The sequence below is a fragment of the Thunnus thynnus genome, chromosome 8 (genome assembly GCF_963924715.1).
Source record: "Thunnus thynnus chromosome 8, fThuThy2.1, whole genome shotgun sequence".
In the NCBI taxonomy this organism is placed as follows: Eukaryota; Metazoa; Chordata; class Actinopteri; order Scombriformes; family Scombridae; genus Thunnus; species Thunnus thynnus.
Window position 1 is genome coordinate 23775715 of NC_089524.1, and position 23138 is coordinate 23798852.

The 23138-nt window shown below is 42.2% G+C and overlaps 2 protein-coding genes and 1 long non-coding RNA gene across 5 annotated transcripts in view; 2 read left to right on the forward strand and 1 right to left on the reverse strand.

The window, feature by feature from the left end:
* The window catches only part of LOC137187990 (uncharacterized), a 32764-nt gene extending 31923 nt beyond the window's left edge, over positions 1 to 841 (forward strand). Inside the window, exon 6 of the long non-coding RNA XR_010929309.1 lies at positions 759 to 841. This is a non-coding gene — a long non-coding RNA (uncharacterized lncRNA). The remainder of the gene's footprint in view (positions 1 to 758) is intronic.
* cbarpb (CACN subunit beta associated regulatory protein b) lies at positions 344 to 16145 on the reverse strand. 3 transcript variants are annotated; one of them, XM_067597310.1, is made up of 12 exons: positions 15345 to 16145; positions 14156 to 14344; positions 13907 to 14045; positions 13107 to 13179; positions 11062 to 11210; positions 8907 to 8968; positions 8093 to 8255; positions 7404 to 7575; positions 6847 to 7002; positions 6152 to 6389; positions 5385 to 5574; positions 344 to 4247 (listed from the first exon to the last, which is right to left on the reverse strand). In XM_067597310.1, the coding sequence occupies exons 4-12, from the start codon at positions 13152 to 13154 to the stop codon at positions 2753 to 2755; spliced, it is 2673 nt and encodes an 890-aa protein (XP_067453411.1). In that variant the 5' UTR covers positions 13155 to 13179; positions 13907 to 14045; positions 14156 to 14344; positions 15345 to 16145; the 3' UTR covers positions 344 to 2752. The 3 variants fall into 3 exon arrangements, with proteins under 3 accessions (XP_067453411.1, XP_067453409.1, XP_067453412.1); XM_067597308.1 differs by having other exon boundaries at positions 13907 to 14065; XM_067597311.1 differs by lacking the exon at positions 13907 to 14045.
* Positions 16146 to 16367: 222 nt separating this feature from the next.
* On the forward strand, positions 16368 to 22983 carry atp5f1d (ATP synthase F1 subunit delta). Its single transcript, XM_067597313.1, has 5 exons — positions 16368 to 16598; positions 17705 to 17858; positions 18612 to 18700; positions 22525 to 22654; positions 22849 to 22983. The coding sequence occupies exons 1-4, from the start codon at positions 16482 to 16484 to the stop codon at positions 22645 to 22647; spliced, it is 483 nt and encodes a 160-aa protein (XP_067453414.1). The 5' UTR covers positions 16368 to 16481; the 3' UTR covers positions 22648 to 22654; positions 22849 to 22983.
* Positions 22984 to 23138: the final 155 nt, after the last annotated feature.

Sequence of the window (23138 nt, forward strand, 5' to 3'; positions counted from 1 at the left end):
TCAATGCATTTGACAGGCTACTGGTTAGTATACAAACACCATTAACCACAGTGTCCCCAGTTATACAGTATCTGTCTAAACCTAATGAAGGACATCAATTTAGTCTAGCTCCTGTGACATTGTGCTTGTATACACAGCAAGGTTTTATCTTTGTACAAATGTACTGATTTGTTATCAACCTTTATGGCCATTTTCTTTGAATTGTTGTGGTTGCTGTACTGTCGTCATCTTGTACTGACAAGTACAAGACATTTTGGCTTTTTATTGTGGGTAATGCAGATGTCTTTCCCTTTCACCAGAATTTGCTGAGTAATTTTTATCATCAAGAACGCTTCATCATAACTGAGAGGGGGATTACTGATATTTTATTTCCTGATTAGCGCCGTCATAAAAAGAATGTCATTTCATTGAACAAAATTGTGCCAGGGCACATTTTGTGTCTTCATGGTGACATGATGGTTCGAGCTCTGAATGTGTGCATGTAGAGTCAAATGTGAAAAGAGGAAAGCAAAAAAATCACTATCCTCTCTACTCCTTATTTAAGCTCACCTCTTTTGATCTGCAGCCATTGTTCTCCTAATGAGGATGGTTGTGCCTCAGAGTCCACTTAGCCGCAAAAGGAGACTCATGTCACGCATCAGAGAAAGATCTAATCTAGGCAGGCTGGAAAAGGAGCATCATCATCATCACCCAAACAAAGAGAGGAGGATAATATTTTTTTCTCTGATTTTCTATTTGCCTCTTTCAATTTGCTGCAGTGTAACAGCCTCAAAGAAGGAGGGAAGGGAGACAGGGGATGAAAGGAGGACTTCCCCTCTCTTGTTATGATTAATATTCAGCACCATCTTCTGCAGTGGCTCCCCTCACTGCACGTGGGAGAGACGGAGAGCCTGGCAGCCCCTCCGAGAATGACATTTTATCAGCAAAACTGGGTTACAATCAACCTGCTGCTACTGCTGAGGATGTAAAAGCAGAGGTCTAAGAGCAAAAATGGATTTTCACCATAATTCTTCAACAGGCTGGCCATTACTTGCATTCTTTGCCCATAGGACAAAATCTGCTGATGTTGTTTCCTTTGAATGGCAGCATTGGTTTGTCTCAATCACACAGAGGAAGCCAAATAAGAAAAAAAATAAAGTGGATTTAACTACAAATAACATCTTTGTTCAGTCTGGTTTCATAAGCTGGCAGGAAGCGAAGTCCTCAGCCCCCGAGGGAGGCATCTATTGCACTGTCAACTTTCTCAGGAGACGAAGAGGAAGAGGAGGGAAAAACAAGAATGTCAGATGCGGACAAATAAAGCCTGTTCTGTTGAGCCCCATGCACGAGAAAGCATGCCTTTCTTATAAATTAAATAAACACCAAATGTCTGTGAGGGCAGCCATCCTGTCTAACGGCTTTCATGTAACTGCCCACCTCATGGCTTGTACACAAGACTCAGACTGAGATTGTTCTCCATGTCAGGACAGAGGTCATGTCAGTGATGCCCAGATTACATTCATAATTTATGTAGTTGTAAACTACTGTCATACCTTTGATTGATAAAGAGTCTATTTGGTGCAGAACCTGTCCTTTTAGCTGTTTCAAACCTGCCACACTGTCAGTTTTCATTGTCATTTAAGCAATTCAGACGTACAAAAATATATTACAACTCATGAATAAAAAACATAAAATAATAAACAGTTATCACATAACTGACAAGCATTTGACCAGTCAGACACTCAGCGAGGAGAATCAACTGACATCTTCGATTTCAAAAGAAATATCTCCGGCGTTTGCTGACTGTGTTATTCATGTCCATCTATTTAAACCAGTGGTTCCCAAGCTTTCTGGCTCATGGCCCCTTAAAATTAAGCAATATATACTTGTGACCCTTTATGACTACAAATGACCAATCAGAGCTATGTAGGCGGTATTAAGAATGGGGACACCATCTTCCAACATAGCTAGCTAGCTACATTCTTTTATATCCCTTTAATCATCTAGTGACCCACCTGACAATTTGGAAACCACTGATCTAAACAACCAGTCTGAATAACTCTCTTCTGGAATAGGCCTACAGCAAGATCAAGTACTCCTCTGATAGCTTTCATAGATTAAGCATGGTATTCTATCCTTAAGCCCAGGAATAGTTATAAACGTACCTATTTTCCAATAATGCATTATCACAGACCTGGCAGGTACATGTAACCTTTGTCCAGATCTGTAGCATTCCACTAATAGCACCTGATTTCACAGTGGATCAACAAGTGTAGCGGCTACACCGGCCCTTAGCTTCACTATTTCATACTGGAGAGCAGACACTGAACTGACAGCAGTAGATACACCAAGATAGAGAACGAACAGACTACAGACACATAGAAACAAATAAATGTGAAAAAAAACATTACTAAAACCTAATGATTTTAGATTGTTTGTGATATTTTAGCTGCGTCCAACGTTATTTTGAATTGTATCTTCCTACGTCAATGTACTGTAAAATGGCAAAATTGAACAGCTATATAATGCCAATAGGCAGAAAGAGAGACTGGTTGCATTGCTACTGAATTAACTGTATCTACGTTTATCTGGGAATAATTGTTTCAATAGGGACAGATTTAAAGCAAACTTTCCGGTCTTTGTTTATGGGTCTGGATCATACCATTCAAGCTGTATACAGAGAGACATTTAAACTGATGCAAGACAAACCAAATAGAAAGAAAAGTGTGTATCAGCAGGAGTGAGGTTGACGATCAGGACGACTGAAGCCCTGCTACACTGGGCTGTGGTCCGGAGAAGCATGTGTGGCCGTCACCGACACACACTCAGTTGCTGTGTCCTTGGTCCTGCGAAGGCCCATGTACAGCCTGTCATCTAGGTTAGCAGTCAGTTTGTCTGTGAGCTCTGCTGTGATGGTTTGCGGGCCATAGCCTGACGAGTCGGGCAGCTGAGGAGGGGGCGAGCGCTCATCCAAGGGCTCGGGAGGGAGTCCAGACTGTTTGCTGTCCTCCTGAGGGTCAGGATGCTCACTCAGAGGTGGGGTAGAAGATGAGGCGTGGTCCTCAGAGTCTCTGACAGTGACACCCTGCTCCCTCTCCTTCCCCCCATCCTTGATAGTCGTAGGCTCTATCTTCGGAGTTTCAGGAGCGCTGCTGTCGCTGGTCTCCTCATCAGGTGCACTGACAATGCGGGGGAGCGTGCTGTGGTAGCTTGTGTCCAGTGGGTAGTTAACACTGTCGCCCCTCCGTAGCGGGGTTCGTTGTCTCTCAAAAGAGGACTGAAAGTGTCTGACACCAGGGTCGCTCCACTGCTTGTGCCGCTGCCACTGTTTGCGAAGGTGGATTCTGGACCGGTGCTTCCTCAGTGGCGACTCCTGCTGGTCAAATTGAGGGTCGTGGCGGAGAAATTCGTGGAAGAGCGCGTCCGTCTTCTCATCTATGCTGTAGTCTCTCCGGTGCAGGGTTGGAAGTTGAGGTGAGGGCTGTGCAGCCTCTCGAGGTGTGAGCATCTGACCGTATGGGAACCAGCTCAGTGAATCAGCACCAGTTTCTATGGTAACTCCTCCACTGGCGCCCAGTAACAGCTCATCTTCCGGCTCCTCCTCGAAGAGATGAGACTCAAAGCTCTCACCGATAGTGCCAGTTCGCCCTGCACTGGTGAAGTGGTGCCTTTTCTCATGGGCTGTTCTGTCCTTAGGGCTGCCACTGCTGCTGCTGCTCCCAAACAGTCGCAAGTCTTCTGGACCACGAGATGGAGCCTCTATCGATGCGTAGCCGCTGTCCATCTGCAGCAATTTACGAGTCCCTGTTTCTCCGTCGCTGCCCCCTCGCTCTGATTCTGTGCTTTCCTGTTTCCTCTTTTTTGCCTCCTTCACCCCCAACTTCTCATCCATATACACCAAAAAGTCTTTCTCATCCTCTCCAGCCTCTGTCTCATCCCCTAAATCCTGGGATGGGTAGCTAGGGAGCCCTCCTCTTTCCGTCTCCGTGCGTCCGCCCAGTGAACACACACTGTCAGCATCGCTGCAGACGGAGTTCCTGTCATTGTTGCTGCTCTGGTCAGAGGCAGCGTAGTGTTCCAGTGTTGCACGTAGCGACCAGATGTCTCTGTAAAGTGACTGGGGGTCCTGGGGATCTAGGGGGTCCAAAGGATCAACACATTCCCTTCTTGCCAGGGACAGTGCTTCGTCTTGGGGATCAGGGGATAGGCCAATCACCCCTGGTCCACTATGGCTGCAACTTGGCTCCACTAACACCTCAACCTCTACCCTATAGTGTGCACACAGGGAAGGAGAGACAAGATAAAATGAAAGAAATAAGGAAGGAGGGAAGGGGAGAAACACAGAAACATGCAAAACAAATGTCAGTGTCAGAGCATTGCCCTTAATATCACATTCATCTGAGACATGGCTGTGTTCACAGTGCACAGAATGATTGTCATGACTTGCAATGGGTGCTGTGGCATGTCCTTACACTGAACTCAGCTGAATAGTGATGCCATATGAAAATGATCAGAAAAGCGTTCATTCGAACAGCCAATTTAAAGAACGCATACTGTACGGAGCGTAACATGACTTGTATACAACCACAAGGATCATTACATTTCTCAGGTCATGGCAGCTTTCAGGAAATTGCTTTCATTTTCAACAACAAACATTTGCAAACATACACAGGAAATACTGATTTTGTTTAATATTCAGTGAAGTGGGAAAATAAATGCTTATATAAGAAAGAACTTAGGCAAATTGGTTATTTTTGTTGCATAACATCATTTTCAGCAAACTCGTTGCTATAATTGCAAACTTAAAATAACAGATCGTAGTGACCCTTGCACTTCTGCGAACATCATGACATTATCAGATCATGTCAGCGATGGAATGGTTTCCTATGCCAAATATAAACCCCGTGTCCCAATTCTCCACTCCACTCTCCAAAAAAGTGCACTCTGGGAATCCCCCGCATCTGGATTAAAATCATGAAATTGGTTTTAAAAGGCATCTTATTTACAGAGATCTAGTTAAATAAGGATCAGACTGTGGTTAAACTGTATTTACAATCACTCATTATGGTGTGTTTCTAAAAATATGTCATAGCAAAACAAATAAATGCAAGAAAAATTCATTTTCTATACTTTTCTGTGACTTACAGTTCAGTTTTCTTCACAAAGTCATTTTTCATTTGTAGCTGGATTAAACTGTACCCCTGCTCATCTGGCATGTTTTTGTATCACCGAGTTTATTAAAGCACACTTTTATGTTAAGTCAAAGTGATTGAGAATTGGCACTCAGAGCTGTATCCTACTATATACATATTTATCATTCCCATAGGTTTTCTAGCTACAGGGAAGAAATGAGTGCAAGGCAGCAAAGCAGTGGACAGGATGAATGGCAAGGGAATTAAAGATACCTGCCGAGGGAGGGAGGTGGTGTGGACGGAGGAGAGAGGAGGCGTGTAGTGGGCTGGCTGGAACAGTAGGGGACGTCCTGGGTGCGGGCGATGTACTGGATGAGGTCTATGTGGTGCGCGTCGTTGTCGTCCTGGTCCATGCTCTCACTGGCAGCTCGCTGGCGCTGGAACTGTCTCCTCTTTGGAGAGCCTGGCTCATGGCGGACGCGGGGAGAGAGCAGTTAGTTATACGAGTTGGGCAACAGCAGGCAGAAGTGAAGTGACACTTAATTCAGGGGAAAGCTTCCATCAACTGTTGAGGTTTCTGAGGGGGATTTGGGGATTCTTTCTGGTGTCTTGGTATGATAGAAGAAGTGAGCCTGGGGTAGCGCAGGGAAAAGTGTGTGTATATAGGATGAAGGGGATCGGCAGGGAGGATTCACTCAGGGGCTCAAATTGACTTGGAACGACCAAACTTTGCGTCACTGAGCCATCTGTCTTTTATGTGTGTGTATATGTGACTCCTAGCAGCCAAGAGGCATCTCACAGTTGGTTGCTGGAGCCCCCTGCTTAACTATTGTCTGTTTACCACGAGAGAGGGTTGCTAAAAATACTTAACACATAAATAGATAGAAAAAATAAATTACTAACAGTATAACTTTATTTTCCCACTTATGGTTGTTAGAAAGAATCACAAAGAATTACAGCACTCCCCTGCTGCACTGGCACAGAACATCTCTAAAAATAATTTACCAGAAACACACCTCACACCATCAAGTATCTATTACCTCTGGTGTCCAGACTTGAGGCTCTCTGGCTGCTGTCCAGCTTCCATTTCTTGATCTTGAAGTAGGGACTGGCCCCTTCCAGACTAGCATGGCGCCGCAGTTTAGTGAAGAACTGCAGCACAGGCCCCTGGCTTCCTGCACTGCTGCTAGCAGGAGAGGCCCCGCTCCCCGCCGTGGCCCCCTCTCCGACACTGATGCTGCTGCCTCTGCCCCGGGGACCCGCTCCCATCATCTCAATCTGAGCAAAGAGAGAGAAATGTGGTCAGAAATAAAACCTGCCATGACTAGTGGTCTGTGCATAATCTCCACTGACAGGGACATTCCACACAGGCTTCCTTGTTTACTCATCAACCATCACTCTTGTTATTCCTCCCTCGGGCTTTATGACCCTCTAATGTCCGTATGGATGACTGGCTAGTTGACTGATTGGTTAAAGAACTGGTTGGTTCACTGGAAATTCATCACTTAACAAATACATTACCTCAACAACCTTCATGTTGGACCACACTTATGTCTTTTGTTTATCAAAACATGAGCTCTTACAAGTAATTTGTATGCACGCTCTGGACTTGTGAGGTATTTTTCAGCAAGAAAATCAGCGTGACATGCAAACTTCTACATTTCTTCATCATAATTGTGAGCATGAGTTATGACTTGATGTGAAATGTAGTATACAGTAGTTGGAGGCAACTTACAGAGCTGGAGCTGGGCTCCTTAGTGCTGAGAGTTATAGTGTTTTCACTGAAGCTGGTGTCCACCACAGTTGAGTTGAGAGCATCTCCAGGGAGGGCACAGCTGGGATTGACGCTCAGGCTGGTCAATGCTGTTTGTGGTAGGGGGCACAGCATTGGCTAAAGGGAAACAAACACACACACACTAAGTGTTTCTGCAAAGCTTTGTTCAGTGAGCCAGTCATGCATATGCATCATATAACCACAGTCTACTGTTGGCAACTAAGTAGCTCCATTTCTAAAGTTCGTTTCCATGTTTAGGGAAATAAACATGGATGAATATCAAGCCCAGTTTCCCTCCCAGGCAGTCAGCCCAGCATCAGTGATTGAACAGCTTTACGTAAAAGGGAAATCAATGTGCACGGCCTGTTGAAATGAGCAGGCAGAGAGATCCCTGATCCCTGTGTTTGGCTACATTAGGTTGATACATTTTCTTGCCCCGACCCAAGAGATTGATGTTCTAATTGGCCCCGGTCACGACTAATGATGCATCAGGACGAATAGCAGGTCAAGGCTGTCACCTGGAAGATGGAAAGTGCTGACTTAGCGACAGGGCGCGTTGTCATGGTGATGGTGTTCTCAGCCGAGTCGCACTCATGGATAGTGACTATCTTGAGGGCTGGGGGAGGGATGTGGAGGTGCGTGAGCCGGGCGTTCTTCAGGTGGTGGAAGTCGCCCTCGGTCAGAGTGTACCTGAGGTGGAAAACATAGAAATAGAAATCTAAATACCTCATGGATACATGCTGCACACACATCTCATTGTGTGAAGCTACGTAGCTGTGACAGGGGTTCAGTGAAATTTGTGCAAGATGAGACGCAAGTTTCAAACAGTCTTGATAAGTCATAAATCATGAAGCTTATCCTCCATGAGAGACAACAGCCAATGGGGAAATATCTGACTTCAGTCCATCACAGCTACATTTAGTCCTACAGAATAATTCCTTCTGAACAATTTGCATATCAGGCTCAGGGCTTTAAGAGAAAAGTAGGACACTGAAATAATGCAAAAGGGTGAGAGCTCTTTGTGCCCACAGCATGCATAATGCATTCTGAATTAATTCACTTAACCCTAAACTAACATAGCAGCGAGGTGGACACAGTGGAACTTATACATCCTTTGATCTCAAAAAGCGGTAAAGCCGGGGCGCATGGAAATTAATGAGAGCTGAACACTGCATAAAAAAGCATTTGTGAATGTGGGCTTTCTGACCTGCGGCCCTTCTCCTGGGCCTTCTTGCCATGGTCGAAGAGCGCGGCCTCATTGAAGGAGACGCGGCGGCCCGTGGTGCCCGTGGAGAGGAAGCGCTCCGTCTCTTGGTCGTGAGAGCTGGCCATTGACAGGCAGTCTGACTCATCCACCCTGATGGTGATTTCTATCCAGAGATACGAAGAAGGAAGAGTCAGAAGAGACAGACAAATAGGTAGGTAGATAGATGGATGAAGGAGGGGGTGGTGACAGAGACAGAGAAAGAGACAGAGCACTTAGAGTACTTTTCCACATTTTGTATGTGCATTTTGGTCCAAGTAATAGCTGATGTTTAATCTAATATATCATAAGATTACTATAGCTCAAGAAAAAGTCAACTGTATAACTGAAGTGAAGCATCTGATGTTCAGACACTTTTGTGGAGGATGAGTATGGTAATATAGCAAACTGCTGACTGGAGGACTTAAAAAAAAAGCCTTACAAAAGCAGTTTGGTGCCAAACTGATGCTGCCTTTCAGTAAATCATTTTCATTGGAGACAGAGTGCATTCATTGGTCCCAAAATGTCAAAATGTGTTCCAGGAATGGCACAGCTACTTAAACTAATTGGGTCGACATCACAACATTTTAATGGAATAGATTACACATTTGTGCTGACGCTATAAAAATATCTCTGCTTCTAGCATCCCTCCATCACCATCAATCCAATCCCAGCCTCCCAGCCTCCATTATTTCTCCCTTCCTCAGTTACTCGCCTCTTTATCTATTCCCTCACTCCTCGCTCCCTGCATCTTTTCCTCATCCATTTTTTCTCTTACCATGGGTAGGCTGTGACTCCTCCACGTAGGTGGTGTTGGTTTTCTCGGGGTCATCGCTGGCCCTGGGGCAAACAGAAACATTCAGATCAATTCCGTGACATGATTACCCCTGAAGTCTGTCTTTCATCTATCAATCCCTGCTGATGCACAGTACAAGGCTTTATGGATCAGTGTTACTATTTGACCTTTGTGTTCAGGGTGTCTGATGCACTTGGACTTTTTCTGTACAGGTCGACAGTTTAAAAATCCAGCTATAGGACAAGAAAAGGCAAGGCCATGGGACTGAATGTCCAGTATGCTGTTTGTCTAAATGGCTGCCTGCCTGGCTGTATAATCAATGAGAGCCTAAATCATTGCCAGTAACTTGATAACCTTCAGGGCCAGGGGACCTCTTGAACTGATAAAGCATGGTTGCCGTTTCCACTCATCTTTCAAGGGCACAGACAAAACACACATTGCATTGTTGTTGGGATGGAGTGTGTATATATTCTTTTATATAGTAATAGTAATAGACTATAGTAATATAGTCTTTTTTCAATCAGATAACTCTTTAATAGCTGTTGATCCCCCATATGAGCTTCTTAAATCCCATGCCCAGAATTTACTTTATGAGCCATAAAGAAGAAGCTGAAAGCTCTTTCCAGTCATTTCTCTTCATCTGATATTTTTGTGCAGAGTTATGAGTTGCATGTATGTGCTTGTGTGTGTGTTTGTGTATGTGTGTATGTGGGTGTGAAATGACTTGAGGGATTGCTTGGTCCACCCAGATCTGTGCTTCTTCTTGTCTTTCATTTCCTCTGTGGCTCCCACTACCCTATGTGTGAGTTTGCATGCGTGTGTGTGTGTGTGTGTGTGTGTGTGTGTGTGTGTGTGTGTATTCTTTGTGTGCACACAGGGCTGAGTAGAGACGCGAGATTAATCACAGCCGATGGCTGCTATGAAATCTCATTACACTCATCATTTGTACCAGTCTGGCCGATTCTCCTCTGCTCTCCCCCAGCAAACCTCGCCTTCTCACAGCTCAGCCTCTGTGCTCTGTGTTTATCTACCTCTAGCTGGTGTGCTCTTGTATATTCAAGTGTATGTGATGATGCCTGCTGCTGTAGAAAGGGACAAAGCGTCTTGAGGGTAGCTGTGTTACTGCTGAATGAACACAGATGAATCAGAAATAAATGAGCATGAATATTGAATGTGCTTCCAGCAAGGTGTTTTCATAACAGCCCCACAGGGGTCCTGACACTCCAACAGCAGACTTGTATAATGAGTGAATGCACTGTGTTGTCCCGTTTTAACATGCTTACATGAGTATCTATAGGCTTACATCATTTTTTCCTACCAGCTGCAAAACGGCTCTCCCCCATTGTAAAGACGCTTTAATTTGCTTAATGGATCGCTGCATTGTCTGTTAATGGAATCATACTGAAGATGGTTTTGGGACTCAAATGGTGCAGAAAACTGCACAATTCCATAGGAAGTAGTTAGCTTCATTTGCAATTGCAATGAGCCTCATCTATTATGTAAGTATACATGCTCAGTATAAGTACCAGTCTGTCTCTAAATAGCAGTTGCATGTGAGCTCAGAAGGAGTAGTCTCTGTCAACAAACTGTGTGTACTCATGTGTGCGCACACACACGCACGCATGCTTTCATGCAACACAGTAGAAGCAACACTTGTGCGCCTGTCTCTGCTACCTTTGTGAAGCAAACAATCTTCAGTTTTTGTTGAAACTGCGTAGGGGTGGTGTTGATTTAAGTTTGTGTGAATTTTCAAGGATGTAGAGTTTGGTGTTATTGTGTTAGACTGCATCACAGGATAACCTGGGGGGTTAAATAACAGAGACACCATGCAATAATATCTTATAATGAAAAAAAACCCAAAACACAACAACACCACAATCTCTCGCCTCAAAATTACCATAGAGATGAATGAACACCTTTGTGTCGCAGTGTCAACAAAAACTGAAGATTACAGGCCTCATAGTTATTGCCGGCATCTTGTTATTACTGCTTTTATTATGTTACATCAGTTCTTACTGTTGGATCCTTATAACGCCATGGATCTTATGTACTGCTGCAGTCTTTATAAGTCACACTGGATGAGGGTGTTAGGTGAATTAGTACAAAGATAAATGTATTCATAATTTTTGCATCGCACCTGGCGCAGCATTGCCCTCCTCGACAGCAGCGACGGCAGGCGATGAGGAGGACAGTGATTGAGATCAGCGTTCCTACCAGGAAGATGGAGAGGATCACCAGGAGGAGTGCATAGCCATCTTGCTGCTCCTCGGTCTCGAACGGGATCTCCTGAGATACAGAGGACAAAGGGCAACTATAGATAGATAGATAGATAGATAGATAGATAGATAGATAGATAGATAGATAGATAGATAGATAGATAGATGTAGGCGTTTTCTTGTGCTAAGTTTGGATCTCAAATGTGATGGTTGAAGAGAGAGAAAGTGCACAAGTAAAAGCAAAAAGCTTTCCACATCAACATCAAAGCACTAGAACTACTCTGGTGATTAATGCTGCTCCTCTCTGAGCTGAGGGATAGAGCTAAAAAACACTTCTACTTGCTACTTCTTGCTACCCAGCCCAGATATGAAATATGGAAAATTTGACTTCAGATCAAGAAGTCACATTTTTGAAAAGACATACAATGACATATAAGTATCACCAGAAATGCATGTGTACATAAAAGTGCGCTTTGCAGGTTTAAGTGATTCTCAGACAGTTGAAATGAAATGTCTGACACATCAACTGAAGCCTGGATTTACTACCTTACTCTGTAGCTGTTTTTCCTTCACAGCAACACCACACAGCTTAAAAGATTGATTTAGCCCCACTGGTTGGTTGGCCTGCATAGTGCAATTAATCAATAAATGCCAGGGCTATTAACCTGTCTACAGTGTACCTTAGCTATGGGAAAGCTCTCTCACTAGGAGGACTGCAGCTGAGTGAATTAAACACACAAGGAGCGCTGAGAGAGACTCTATGGTACCTTCGGTCACTTGATTTAGGCAATAACATTCAGTTAGTTTTACAAGGATAAACATTTTTCACTATAGGAGGACAAGACATCTTGAAATTGCTGCCTCATCAATGGAGAGCCGTTATTAATGGAAAGCTATTGCTGATAATAAAAACAGTCAGGCTGCATATGTTTGACCTACTATCTCATCAAGTACATATTTTTGAAAATGTGATAAATTATAAAAATTTCAACATGAACAATTCATTGGTACAACTAGCAGTTCAGTGCTCGCCACTACCCAAAGTTGACTTCAAAAAATCAGAGAATGACTAAATCAAGAAAATGTTTAAGTGAATGAAAACAATTTAAAGATTTTTTTTATCATTTCAGATCAAATCGGATGATTTTTTCTTTGTCATTTTATTAACAAATTGTCAGAATACAGTGAAACGTTTGTTTTGTCCGACTAAAATTCCAAAACCCAAAGATATTCAGTTCACTATCACATAAGACAAAGAAAAGCAGAAAATCTTCATAATTGAGCAGCTGAAGCCAGAGAATGTTTGGCATTTTTGATAGAAAAAAAACAACACCGATAAGTCAATTATCAAAATATTTGCCAATTAATTTTCTTTAGGCTAATTGATTAATAAATTGATTGTTTCAGCTCTACACCACATCAATTTTTAAAATTACTTTTATTAAATAATGTGGAATTATTATTTCTATGAAGTAATTAGTTTCTGGATTATATAGCCTTATTAAAATTATGTTTTGTAGGCTACAAAACTGAGGCTTGTTTAAAATAACATGATGCATGAATGAAAGAAAACAGCTACAGATCTTGTGCTTTTACAGAATATCAGAGTGACATGACAACCGAGGTTATGTAAAGATAACAGAGTCTCGATGGACAGTGGGGGGGGGAGAACGATCAGCAAGTGTTAATGAGTGCCAGACTCTGACGTCACATTGTAATTTCTCCGCGAGGGGAAATTAAAGCTGAGATTAGATCACAGATTTAATTATTTCGGGTCCAGGTCAGGATGTTCTCTATTAGCCAGTCAATCGGCCAGAGGAGAATATGAGGGAAGAGTGTGGTTCTGTTGGTGAGCAGGACACGACGTGCACACACACACACACACACACACACACACACACACACTTAAACACACACACACACACAGGAAGTCTGAGAATAAGTCCGTGGTGAAAAGCAGACTTACTGTGGAGTTTTCTGGTAGGATGTTCCAGACGGTAGACTCATTGCTCATGGTCCAGGCCAACTATTGAGTCCCCCTGAGAGATAACACATGCACACACACAAATACAGAGAGGAAATGACTGTTACTGGAGCTGTTCATCGGCTCACAAAGTCAACCATTAACTGCTGCATTTTATCTGCGATAACAAATCCGCACAGTCACATACTGTATATTTAAACATAGAAGAAAACTTCTCTGACTACACCGGATAAAGACTGGTGGTATAATCCAGTTACAAAGACTGATGTCTAATAGCGGGGCAAAAGAATATTTATGTCAAACTGTAAAATGTGATAGAAGATGCCTATTGCAGCAAAAAAAACCTTGTTGCATCTCCAACAGACTGCAAGACCAGGCAGAGACCAAGTGTGTGTGTGTGTGTGTGTGTGTGTGTGTGTACGGCATGGGCTTCTACGCATGCGTTAAATCCCACTGAAGATGCAAATCTTAGCATCTCTGCTGTAAATCATCATCCATAATTCCATACCGGCCCGAAGACTCTCCATTTACTCCCCCTCCCTCCCCCCCCTCCTACACACACACACGGATAGAGAGAGAGAGAGCAGAGAGAAACAACAAGCTCTTACTAAACACTGGCAGCTGAGTTCCACTACCACTGCTGCTGCTATGCGTTCGCTCCTACAGATCATAGCCATTAATACTGCTATGCTGCACCAAACGCCCACACACACACACACACACACACACACACACACACACACACACACACACACACACACACACTGGATAGATCTACTCACCCAGCAGGGGAAAAGCAGCATGCCAGCAGCACTCAGCACTCCTTGCTCGCCTGCCAGTCACTGCAGCACTCAACTTCAGCACCACAACCTGTAAGCTACTGCCGAGCTCTTTGCTGCCTGCCTCTCTAATTCCCTTCATCTACCGTCCAAGCAAGAAAACTGTTAGGGGAAACACATCGGGCTGTGACCAGAATGCTTCCCTTGCTGTGCTGTACCCACATCCTGCTTTCTACCAGCCTAGAGTCTTACCCTGATGGAGGGCAGTGCGCAGCAGCTCTGGATGTGTGTGTCAGGCTGTGGCTCGAGAGTCTCCTCCTCAGCTCCCTTGGTGCATCCTCAGCCACTTCAGCCCACCCAGCCGAATGAGCCTGAGCAGCAGTGTTCCCTCTCAGGGCTGGCCCACTGGCCTTGGAGCAACAGGACGGCAGTGCTGCATGGCTGATAATAAAAACAACAACAGCAGAATGATTGGTTAGTTAGCCAGTTGTTTGTGTTGATTCGTTGTACATTGCATATGTGCCTGCATTCAACAAATGCACATGAGAGATCTGTGTGTTTCAGTAGTGGTGATCAGATATCAAACCAAACATCAGAACACATCCTTTGATTGGTTCTTTCAGCGGTGAGAAAGCTAAAGCTGCTCTCAGCATGTTTACTGAATACAATGAAAAACTCAAGTAACCATAAAGAAATAACATGTAGTCTAATCACACTTGGCTGTCTTTACTCTGCTTTGTTAGGCTACAGAAAGATATAAGGAAACATTATGGAAAACACCATATTTATAAATCAATTGAGTCTAATACTTTATTGAGAATTTCTCACTTCTGTGGTGTTGCAAACCCAGAGGGCTGCTCTATTGATTAGTGACTGAGCAGATGGTAAGACATGGGTGTCCCAGCGATGGCATATCCCATCATGCTTAACAAAATTTCGGTCTAACAGCAGCGGCATTATAGTGGCTGGACGCATTTTGTTGCGAGAAGCCTTTATATTTCGCCCCATTGTTCTTCCCTAGAACAAAACTGAGCCACTGGTTCATTTTGAACCTTGTAATAATCTGTTAATAATGGGAGATGGCTGCGCAAAGTAGCCTAAAAGCATCCTTATTTATTATTGCTCGCTACGGCAATATTTTTCCCGGAAAAGACAATAATGAGCATCGGCTCTGGAAGTGGCTGCTGTTTCCTTAGCTAATAAAATCTCTCGCAAGAATGCAAAAATCCCATCATATGACGTGATGAAATGCAGCCGGTAGTAAACTTTAAAAAAACGACGAAAACTGAAGCGAAATGGATTAATATGCCATCTTGATATTTCACAGGCGCTTATGATTTTCATCAGTCCGGTGACACCTACAGAGAAGAAGGTAGCTCACGATTTGAACTGGCTGCACAAACACACGCACAAGCACGCATGCAGTAGAGGCAGCACTCACCTACTCAACCAGCCTGGTCCATGCAGGGGTGGAGGGGCAAAGCCAATAACGTCAAACTCTTCTGTGAACACTTTAATGTGGATTTTTAAAGCTAAAAGTATTTATGAATGAAACCCCACTGTTTAAGACACGCCCACCACCCAGTCAGAGACGCACCACGTGACGCGAGAAGTGAGGTAAAGCGGTGTGATTGAAGGGTTTCTTAAAATGATCCCGATACTCCAGTCAGTCTTCGCAGCAGTGAACTCATATATTATGAACTCATATATCTCACTCTGCTCATATATATATATTTGCAACTGCCTGGCTTCTCTTACAAAGTTACAAAGTTATATTTATTTTTATTTACCTATTTTATTTTGGTGATAAGCAGTCGATTGCAAGACTTGCCAAATTGGTGAAACTGCGCAGGCTCAGGAGTCGGTAAGTTTGTGAATGTCTTTGTGTGTCAGTAGTGGCACACAAAAGAGCATCAGAAACGTTGTCCCAGACGAGAAGGGGTCTCTATAGTCTGTTTGAACTGTGGCACATGATTTTGACGCCATCTACTGGCAGTGTATGCTCAGTGGCCTCCTACATGAAAAAACAGTGGGGAAATAAACGTTTTATCCATATATATGGGTATAGATACAGTTATAGATATAGATATAGATACAGATAGATATATAGTTTTACGACTTGGGCTATTCTTCCCAAAATGTTGTCCCCTAAGTCTTTAATCTTCTAAATTCATATGTAAACACAGCAAAGAATGAACACTGAAGGGTATTTCAGGCTCACTACTTTAACAAGGCAGTCTATAAACTGTATTTGAAGCTAACAGCTAACAAATAGGATAAGTAATCCACCTCAACCATAGACTGTATATAAAGATTATATACAGTTTATATATTATTAGACATGCATACAGATTATATATCATACAGTTTATGATCTCAACCTAAACCTTGACTGCGCCTTTAAAAAAAAATGTTTTTTTTAAACTACACGACCCAGCATCCTTTGCGCCACAGTAAAGCCTTATGGGTAGGTTACCAACGTCCTTGTCCTACCAAGCCGCACACCGACTGCCTTCACGCAAGGGCTTGGGGATCTCAGTCATTCACTTGTGCGTGTAATAAAATCAGATTTTCAGACATGATGGCAGCAAGATTTCTCCGTCGTTCCCTCCCTGTGCTGAGGCAGGCTCGCTCCTACGCCGAAGCCGTCTCCGGTGCCCCGCAGATGTCCTTCACTTTCGCCTCCCCTACACAGGTAGCCTGACAGTAACTATTGGCGAGGCTTCTCGGGCCCAGCTAGCGTGAGCTAAAGGGCTAACTTACTGTCGTGTTGAAATGTACTGTCACATTTGTGGAAAGCCCTACCCCCGCGGTCATTCAGCAGTTTTGTTTTGTTTGTCTGTTTGTTTTCTTTTACTAGTGCATGAGTTTGCTATCATTACTACGCATATTCTTACGGTTAAGTTACTGCATTCTGAGCTTGCAGCGCCGCTAACTTTAGCCAAGCTAGCTGTCATTCACTGTCTTTGACCTGCAGTGTCTGAAAAGTATGCTTCGCTAAACAGTCACCACAGAATAATTTCTCATTTATAGGCCAGTAAACTCATTCATGTGCATCAAAATGTTCACTAGTATATGTGACGTTAGCCTGAAATGAGACACATTGTCTTACCGGTGCTCTGCATGACAGTTTTAGATACACACCTCTAACCTTGAGGTTCATCTATGGATAAGTCTCGTCCCGCAAACGTCTTTTACTAAATCCAGTTCACTGCTCCTCTAGTGTAAAGAGTCTAGTTTCACACAATGCTCCGTATCTTGTTCACATCATGTTTTTACATGCTGGACTGGTGTGTATTTGATCCTCAAACTAAAACGTATGGTTAATGACGTGATGTTATTGTGCATGGAAAAAAGTGAATGGAGAGGTGATGATCTTGTTATCATGGCTATAGATGAAAAGATCTGCAGTCCTCTAGATTCTACAGTTTGACAGCTGCATCTTTGATCTGACTGCAGCTAACAGTTGTTTTAGTCCTTAATTGATCATGTTGACTATTTACGTGATTAATCATTCATTATTTAAAATTTCAGAGAAACACATTCAGCTTGCTATCACATTTGACAACAACAAGCTTAAAAATATTCATATTTGAGGAGCTGGGACCAGTGAATAATTAGCATTTTGCATGAAAAACGACTAGTTGCCAGTGTCAATTTTCTGTTTATCAATTAACTAATTAATTATTTTATTATTTCCAGCTCTACATGTGGTCAGTCACCATTCTTTAATGTTGAACAGTCGCAGGGCTGTCCATAAGTCAGGGAATGTATCTTTCATCTCCTGTCTCATATCTGCAGGTGTTCTTCAAAGAGGCCAGTGTGAAACAGGTTGATGTGCCCACACTTACCGGTGCATTCGGTATCCTCCCTGCCCACGTACCCACCCTGCAGGTGCTCAGGCCCGGTGTGGTCACAGTCTTCAGTGATGACGGTTCCTCCGCCAAATACTTTGGTAAGATTTTGCTCAGCAAATGAGTGGACAGGCCTTCCCTAACCGGCCATGACGTCTTTTCCCTGAATTCTCAAGAGTATGCTCTGATACCACTGGTGTCTTTGTGAAGGCAAATAATAGCTAATAATGCTTTGTTGAGGATGATTGAACAGTAAACAAAAATATCAGATCCCCATTGAGTAATAATGTCACAGTTGAACATGTGTGTGAATGTAAAGGGTCAATTTAGTCATTAAAGATGTCAGTAGGGTCACTTGTAGTCTAGAGAAGCTGGTGTATATGGTACATGGTACATCAAATACAACTCCCCCGCTTTTAGGCTAACCTCCACATTTTAACATACACAGATCTTTGTGAAAAACTAAAAGTTGATCCCGAGATGTTCTGTTCATATGTTATATACGGTATTTGTCATTGATTTTGCTTATGAACAGCATCTGGATTCACCTGGATTTAAGTCTTTTTTTATCAGACTCATTGAAGCTGTAGTTGTTTAATGTTAACAAAATGATAGCATTTTTGACCTTGCAGATATAATGTTAGACAGCTATTTAACTTAGAATGTATACTGAATATCCCAGCGTCAGGTTTCAGATGTTAAAGTTGATGATAAGAAACAATGTGGAAAAGTACCTAGCCTGTTGTCTATAACACACATGGCATCGGTTTTAAAACATTTATGAGATGACTGTATGTTGGCATGTATAGTTACACTGTGTGTGTGTGTGTGTGCGTGTGTGTGTGTGCACGCAGTGAGCAGCGGGTCAGTAACAGTCAACGCTGATTCTTCAGTGCAACTGCTAGCTGAGGAGGCTGTTCCCTTGGACCAGCTGGACATTGCAGTGAGTATAATCTCTACTTCACTCCACTCACATACAAATCCTCACTTGGGTTGTGCAGTATGACTGTATAAACCTTGAAATGGTAGACATTTGTCAACTATCAGATACTTAACAGTTTATGCCTACATTGCTTGTTTTTTTCCCCCATTTTATTCAAAAACATGTAAAATGACGTCCATTTTCAGTGACTGACTCAGTAAAATGAGAGTTGAAATGAAATGAAATGAAAACTTCACTCCTATCTGCACTACTGAATGATATGCTGTCTGTATGGCCTATTTTTATCCACACAATAGGAATTTACTGAAGCTAAATTACATTTTTCATGTAAAAAAACAAAAAGGCATGTAATGAAAGCTTGACAGAAAATTTCTTGATGAAAAGAAGAAATTTGTAGAGTTTGGAAAAGAATGAGTTCAACTGCAGTCTAATAATGAAATGTCAGAATTCAGAATGATCTTTTTGCATTTTTAAACAAGGGAGCGCGTGAGACTAGTTAATTTTAGTTCATGTTATCACTTGTCAGATATCAGAACTGTAGTGATTTTTAAAATCATAATAATGAAGGTTTGGAAGCTGAATAAATATATAAATCTGGATCTCTCTATCTATCCATACTTTTGTTGGCCCGGATCTTTATCAGTTCTTTTACTGGTCCTTTTTCATTACTAAAGATTACTTTTAGTTATCATTAAATCATTTGATTATCATTTTTAAAAATGATAAATTCAGAACAGGATAAGAATTGATTTATATTTTAAATACAGCTAAACACTGTTTCTAAAGCAGCAACATTAATGTTCATGACAGCAAAGTCACTATATAAACTCAGTAATATCTCACTGGGAACAAATCTTAAATGTCAATAAAATAAATAACATTCCTGACATCAAAATACTGAGTGAAGTTTAGAAAGAATGAAGAACAGACATCAGTCAGTATCAGTCTGTCCTCTGCTGCTGATGTGATTCTCTGCTGCGGGTACCGCTGGTAGAGAGGAGCAGCTGGTTTGTCTCAGCCAGTAGAGAAGTTTACAAGAATTTGCCACATTTTAAGATTTGTGGTAAACTAAGATAAACAGTTAGACTACATACAGACAACACACAGTTTTCGTTTTAGCTTGTTCGTAACAATTCGCTATTGGTATTATTGCTGTTCGCTTAACAAGTGTGCTGTGGTTGTGTAAAACATGCCTGGAGACAGCGGACAAAGCAGGTGGAAATATCACCTTTCTAAATATTTATGCTTGTCGAAAAGGTGGTTTGATAAAATACTCGCAAAGGTTTTATTGCACTTACAGTAGCGAGCGTGGTTATCATCAACTTCACCTGGTTCACTGTGTCCACCGGACTCTCTGCTCTGCTGTTTGCTCTATGTGTGTGTGTGTGTGTGTGTGTGTGTGTGTGTGTGAGGGACTCAGCCCCACCTTCAGTGAAACACAGGGAGCAGAAGAGAGAAAGACAGCGAAGCTAGAATGACTGTGGTAGAGAACCCTCAGCATAGTTTTTTTCCTTTTATTCGGCTTAGGTGTTGTGAAAAAACACTTACATGCTGTTATACTATCTTATAATAGCAGGGAAAACCATGATTACATTGACTTTGCGTATGGGGCCTCCATGCAAAACGGTGATTTACATCCCACGTGACCGGTGGAGGCTGCGTAGCCATCGGTCAGTATCAGAGCCAAGATCCGCCGATTCCAGTAGTTTGTAAAACATCCTAAACTGATTAATCGGTCGACCTCTAAATTGTAGTAACAAAGGTAGTATTTAATACAGTTAATTGATTGTACTATTTTTTTATTGTACTGTACAGGTGATCCTGTTATTATATATCCACCGGGCCTGTATTTGCTTTAATGACTGGCCAGCTAATGGTGCCATTGATCTCCCCATTATAAACTGCCTAATGGTTTTTGATGGTCTTATCACATATTTTTAATGAGGTATAAATGCTGCTGATCAATATTTGTGGTATTTAATGAGCATGAACACAGCCTTTGAACTTGAGGACTGAGATTCATAATGTCACAACACAAGTTACACAAGTCTCTTTTTGTTTAATGTATTGAGAGACTAAATTTATTAATTTCTGTGTTAGTTGAAAGCTTATTGTATAATCAAGTTCTAACAGTTTTTTCAGCACTGCATGTTCGATCTTTGAACATGGATATCAGTACAATATGTCCTTTTTAAAAATTGGTTTTACTATAAACAGTTGGATTTTCCATCCTCTCAACAGATGATTTGAATATAGCACTTAAATAATTATGTTCAATCAGAAGCTGGTTGTTTTTGCCAGCTTTGTTCTTCTAAAAATCTAAAAAAAGACTGTAAATTGGTCTCACAGTCTTAAAACTCTGCTTCTCGAGACACTGCAGCAATTATCTTTGTACCTGAAGTGTCCTTAAGTGAGCAAATCCCAAACAGCTCTTTTGTTCTGCAGTTAGCTTTGAACACTGTGCAGGTGAGCAAGAAAAAAAGATGCATGAAAGCAAGTTTAGTATCTTCTCTTCAAATTGCACATTTTGGAGAAAAAAAAAATATACAGAGAGGATCATTTAGAGGAGCAGTCATAATCTGGTTGAAATTCAGACAGAGCGTCACTTTTTCTCACACATAACACACGATCAGATCGTTTTGTTTTTGTTTTTGAAGAGAGACATCAGCTTCGCCTCGCATTTGGTACATGTGAAACCGCTGCTGTCGTCGTCTTGTACTTTCACTGTCAACATGTACATGTCTTCAAAATGTCAATCTAGTGCGGCTTAGTCAATTCTTTATGGATCTTTTATGTTTTAATGAGATTTGTGTGATGGGTTTCCATATCCAATTTGTAGAGGCATGCATAATTACCGATTGTTCACCCTGGTTTGTTTCCCAGCAGGGACGCGGTCGTTGACAGCAGAGACAATTCTTTGAACCCACGCTAGATTTTTTTTTTTTCTTGTCCCCTTTCATTTTGATCTGCTGCGCTGATGAGCACCTCCCAGTTGATGATTATCCATCTGATCAGTGTTGCAGTTGGACTTGAAGGCTGAGTCCTTGTTTAAATGTCAGTCTTGTTAATGCTAGGCTGTGTTATTATGCGCTCTCCGCGGTGTCTGTCTTTGACCTTGGGCAGCGCCAGTGTCACTGTCAAGTTGACTTCATAGCAGTAAATGAGTTATTTTTTCCTTGTCGTCTTCCACTCTGCACTAACAATGCACATGGGCCCATGCTGTTAATAAGGAGGGAAAGGTCAGTCACTGTTGAGTTATAGCAGATGTGTCAAATCCCTACTGGGAGACCTTTAACTTCCAGCTATGTTTGGCATTTCTCGTTTCTAATCGCTACTGTGACAAATGGAGCTTTCAGAGCAAAGAGGCAGTGGGGATTTTCTCTGCTCGTCTTTCTCCCCACTTCTTACTCATTCTTGCTCAGCCTCGCTATTCTGACTTCTACATCCCAGTTAGCCTCAAAAGGTTTTCAAGATGATTAGAGCTTTGTTACCGCTGCCTTTCCTGTGATTTTTATTCAGGTACCTTTGGACAGTGAGTGGGTGGTCCTATGATTTTTCAGAATAACAGGATGATCAACCTGTTTAGAGGCTTTTTTTTTTGTAAGATATGTAATTTGATGTTGCATTTTAAGTAAAATTATGTTGGCTCATGGCTTTAGCTTTAACACTGGAGTAGTAAATGTGTCCAGGAGGAGACAGCCACAACTAAAATGTTTAAAATGCTTGTTTTGTAATAAAATAAGATCTGTATTGAGGGATTTTTCATTTTCTTTCCTTTGCTGTTTGTCATTGTTTCCCCATTCTGTTTTTCTGTCTGTCTTAAGGCTGCCAAGGCCAACCTGGAGAAGGCCCAGGCTGACTTGGCTGGTACATCCGACGAGGCAGCAAGGGCAGAAGTTCAGATCAGCATAGAGGCCAACGAGGCTATCGTCAAGGCTCTGGAATAGACCTGTGGTATGACAGATCGCCTACTGTACCATGATCTGTTGTTGAGAGAAACCATCCAGTTTATTAGTTAAATCAGAATAATAACGCAGGGTACATGCTATTATTGAAAGTGGAAATGTTGACAGGAAATCAGTGGTCACTCACATTCAGTGTCATTTGTGCGTGTCAAACTGAGTCACTTTGTTTTTTTCCACTTCTAGGCAATCTTTTCTGTTGCTTTGATGGAAATAAACGGTCCATCTCTGTGTTTCCAGCTCAGTCACGTCAGTGTCCAGAGGATTCCATACTTGCTTTGTACAGTGGATGAAATAACAAAATAAATTTATTTGGAATTACCTGCTGGTGGCGTTTGCGTTGTTTTTTTGCTCCTGTAAATGATGACAATTTTATATAAATCATATAATACATGAAGCCACTGGAGTCTGATTGACCCCCATAGATTTGATAATTCAGTCGCTGTATACAATACAAACCTTTGTTGCACAAAAAT

What these genes read in the sequence shown, in the direction of transcription:
- atp5f1d (XM_067597313.1), top strand. Translation starts at nt 16,482, where the DNA reads ATGATGGCAGCAAGATTTCTCCGTCGTTCCCTCCCTGTGCTGAGGCAG. An exon ending in CTTTCGCCTCCCCTACACAG is followed by an intron (nt 16,599 to 17,704) that starts GTAGCCTGACAG and finishes TCATATCTGCAG; the next exon opens with GTGTTCTTCAAAGAGGCCAG. An exon ending in TGGACCAGCTGGACATTGCA is followed by an intron (nt 18,701 to 22,524) that starts GTGAGTATAATC and finishes GTCTGTCTTAAG; the next exon opens with GCTGCCAAGGCCAACCTGGA.
- cbarpb (XM_067597311.1), bottom strand. Translation starts at nt 13,154, where the DNA reads ATGAGCAATGAGTCTACCGTCTGGAACATCCTACCAGAAAACTCCACA. An exon ending in GGAGGGCAATGCTGCGCCAG is followed by an intron (nt 8,969 to 11,061) that starts GTGCGATGCAAA and finishes TGTTTGCCCCAG; the next exon opens with GGCCAGCGATGACCCCGAGA. An exon ending in GCCCAGGAGAAGGGCCGCAG is followed by an intron (nt 7,576 to 8,092) that starts GTCAGAAAGCCC and finishes TTTCCACCTCAG; the next exon opens with GTACACTCTGACCGAGGGCG.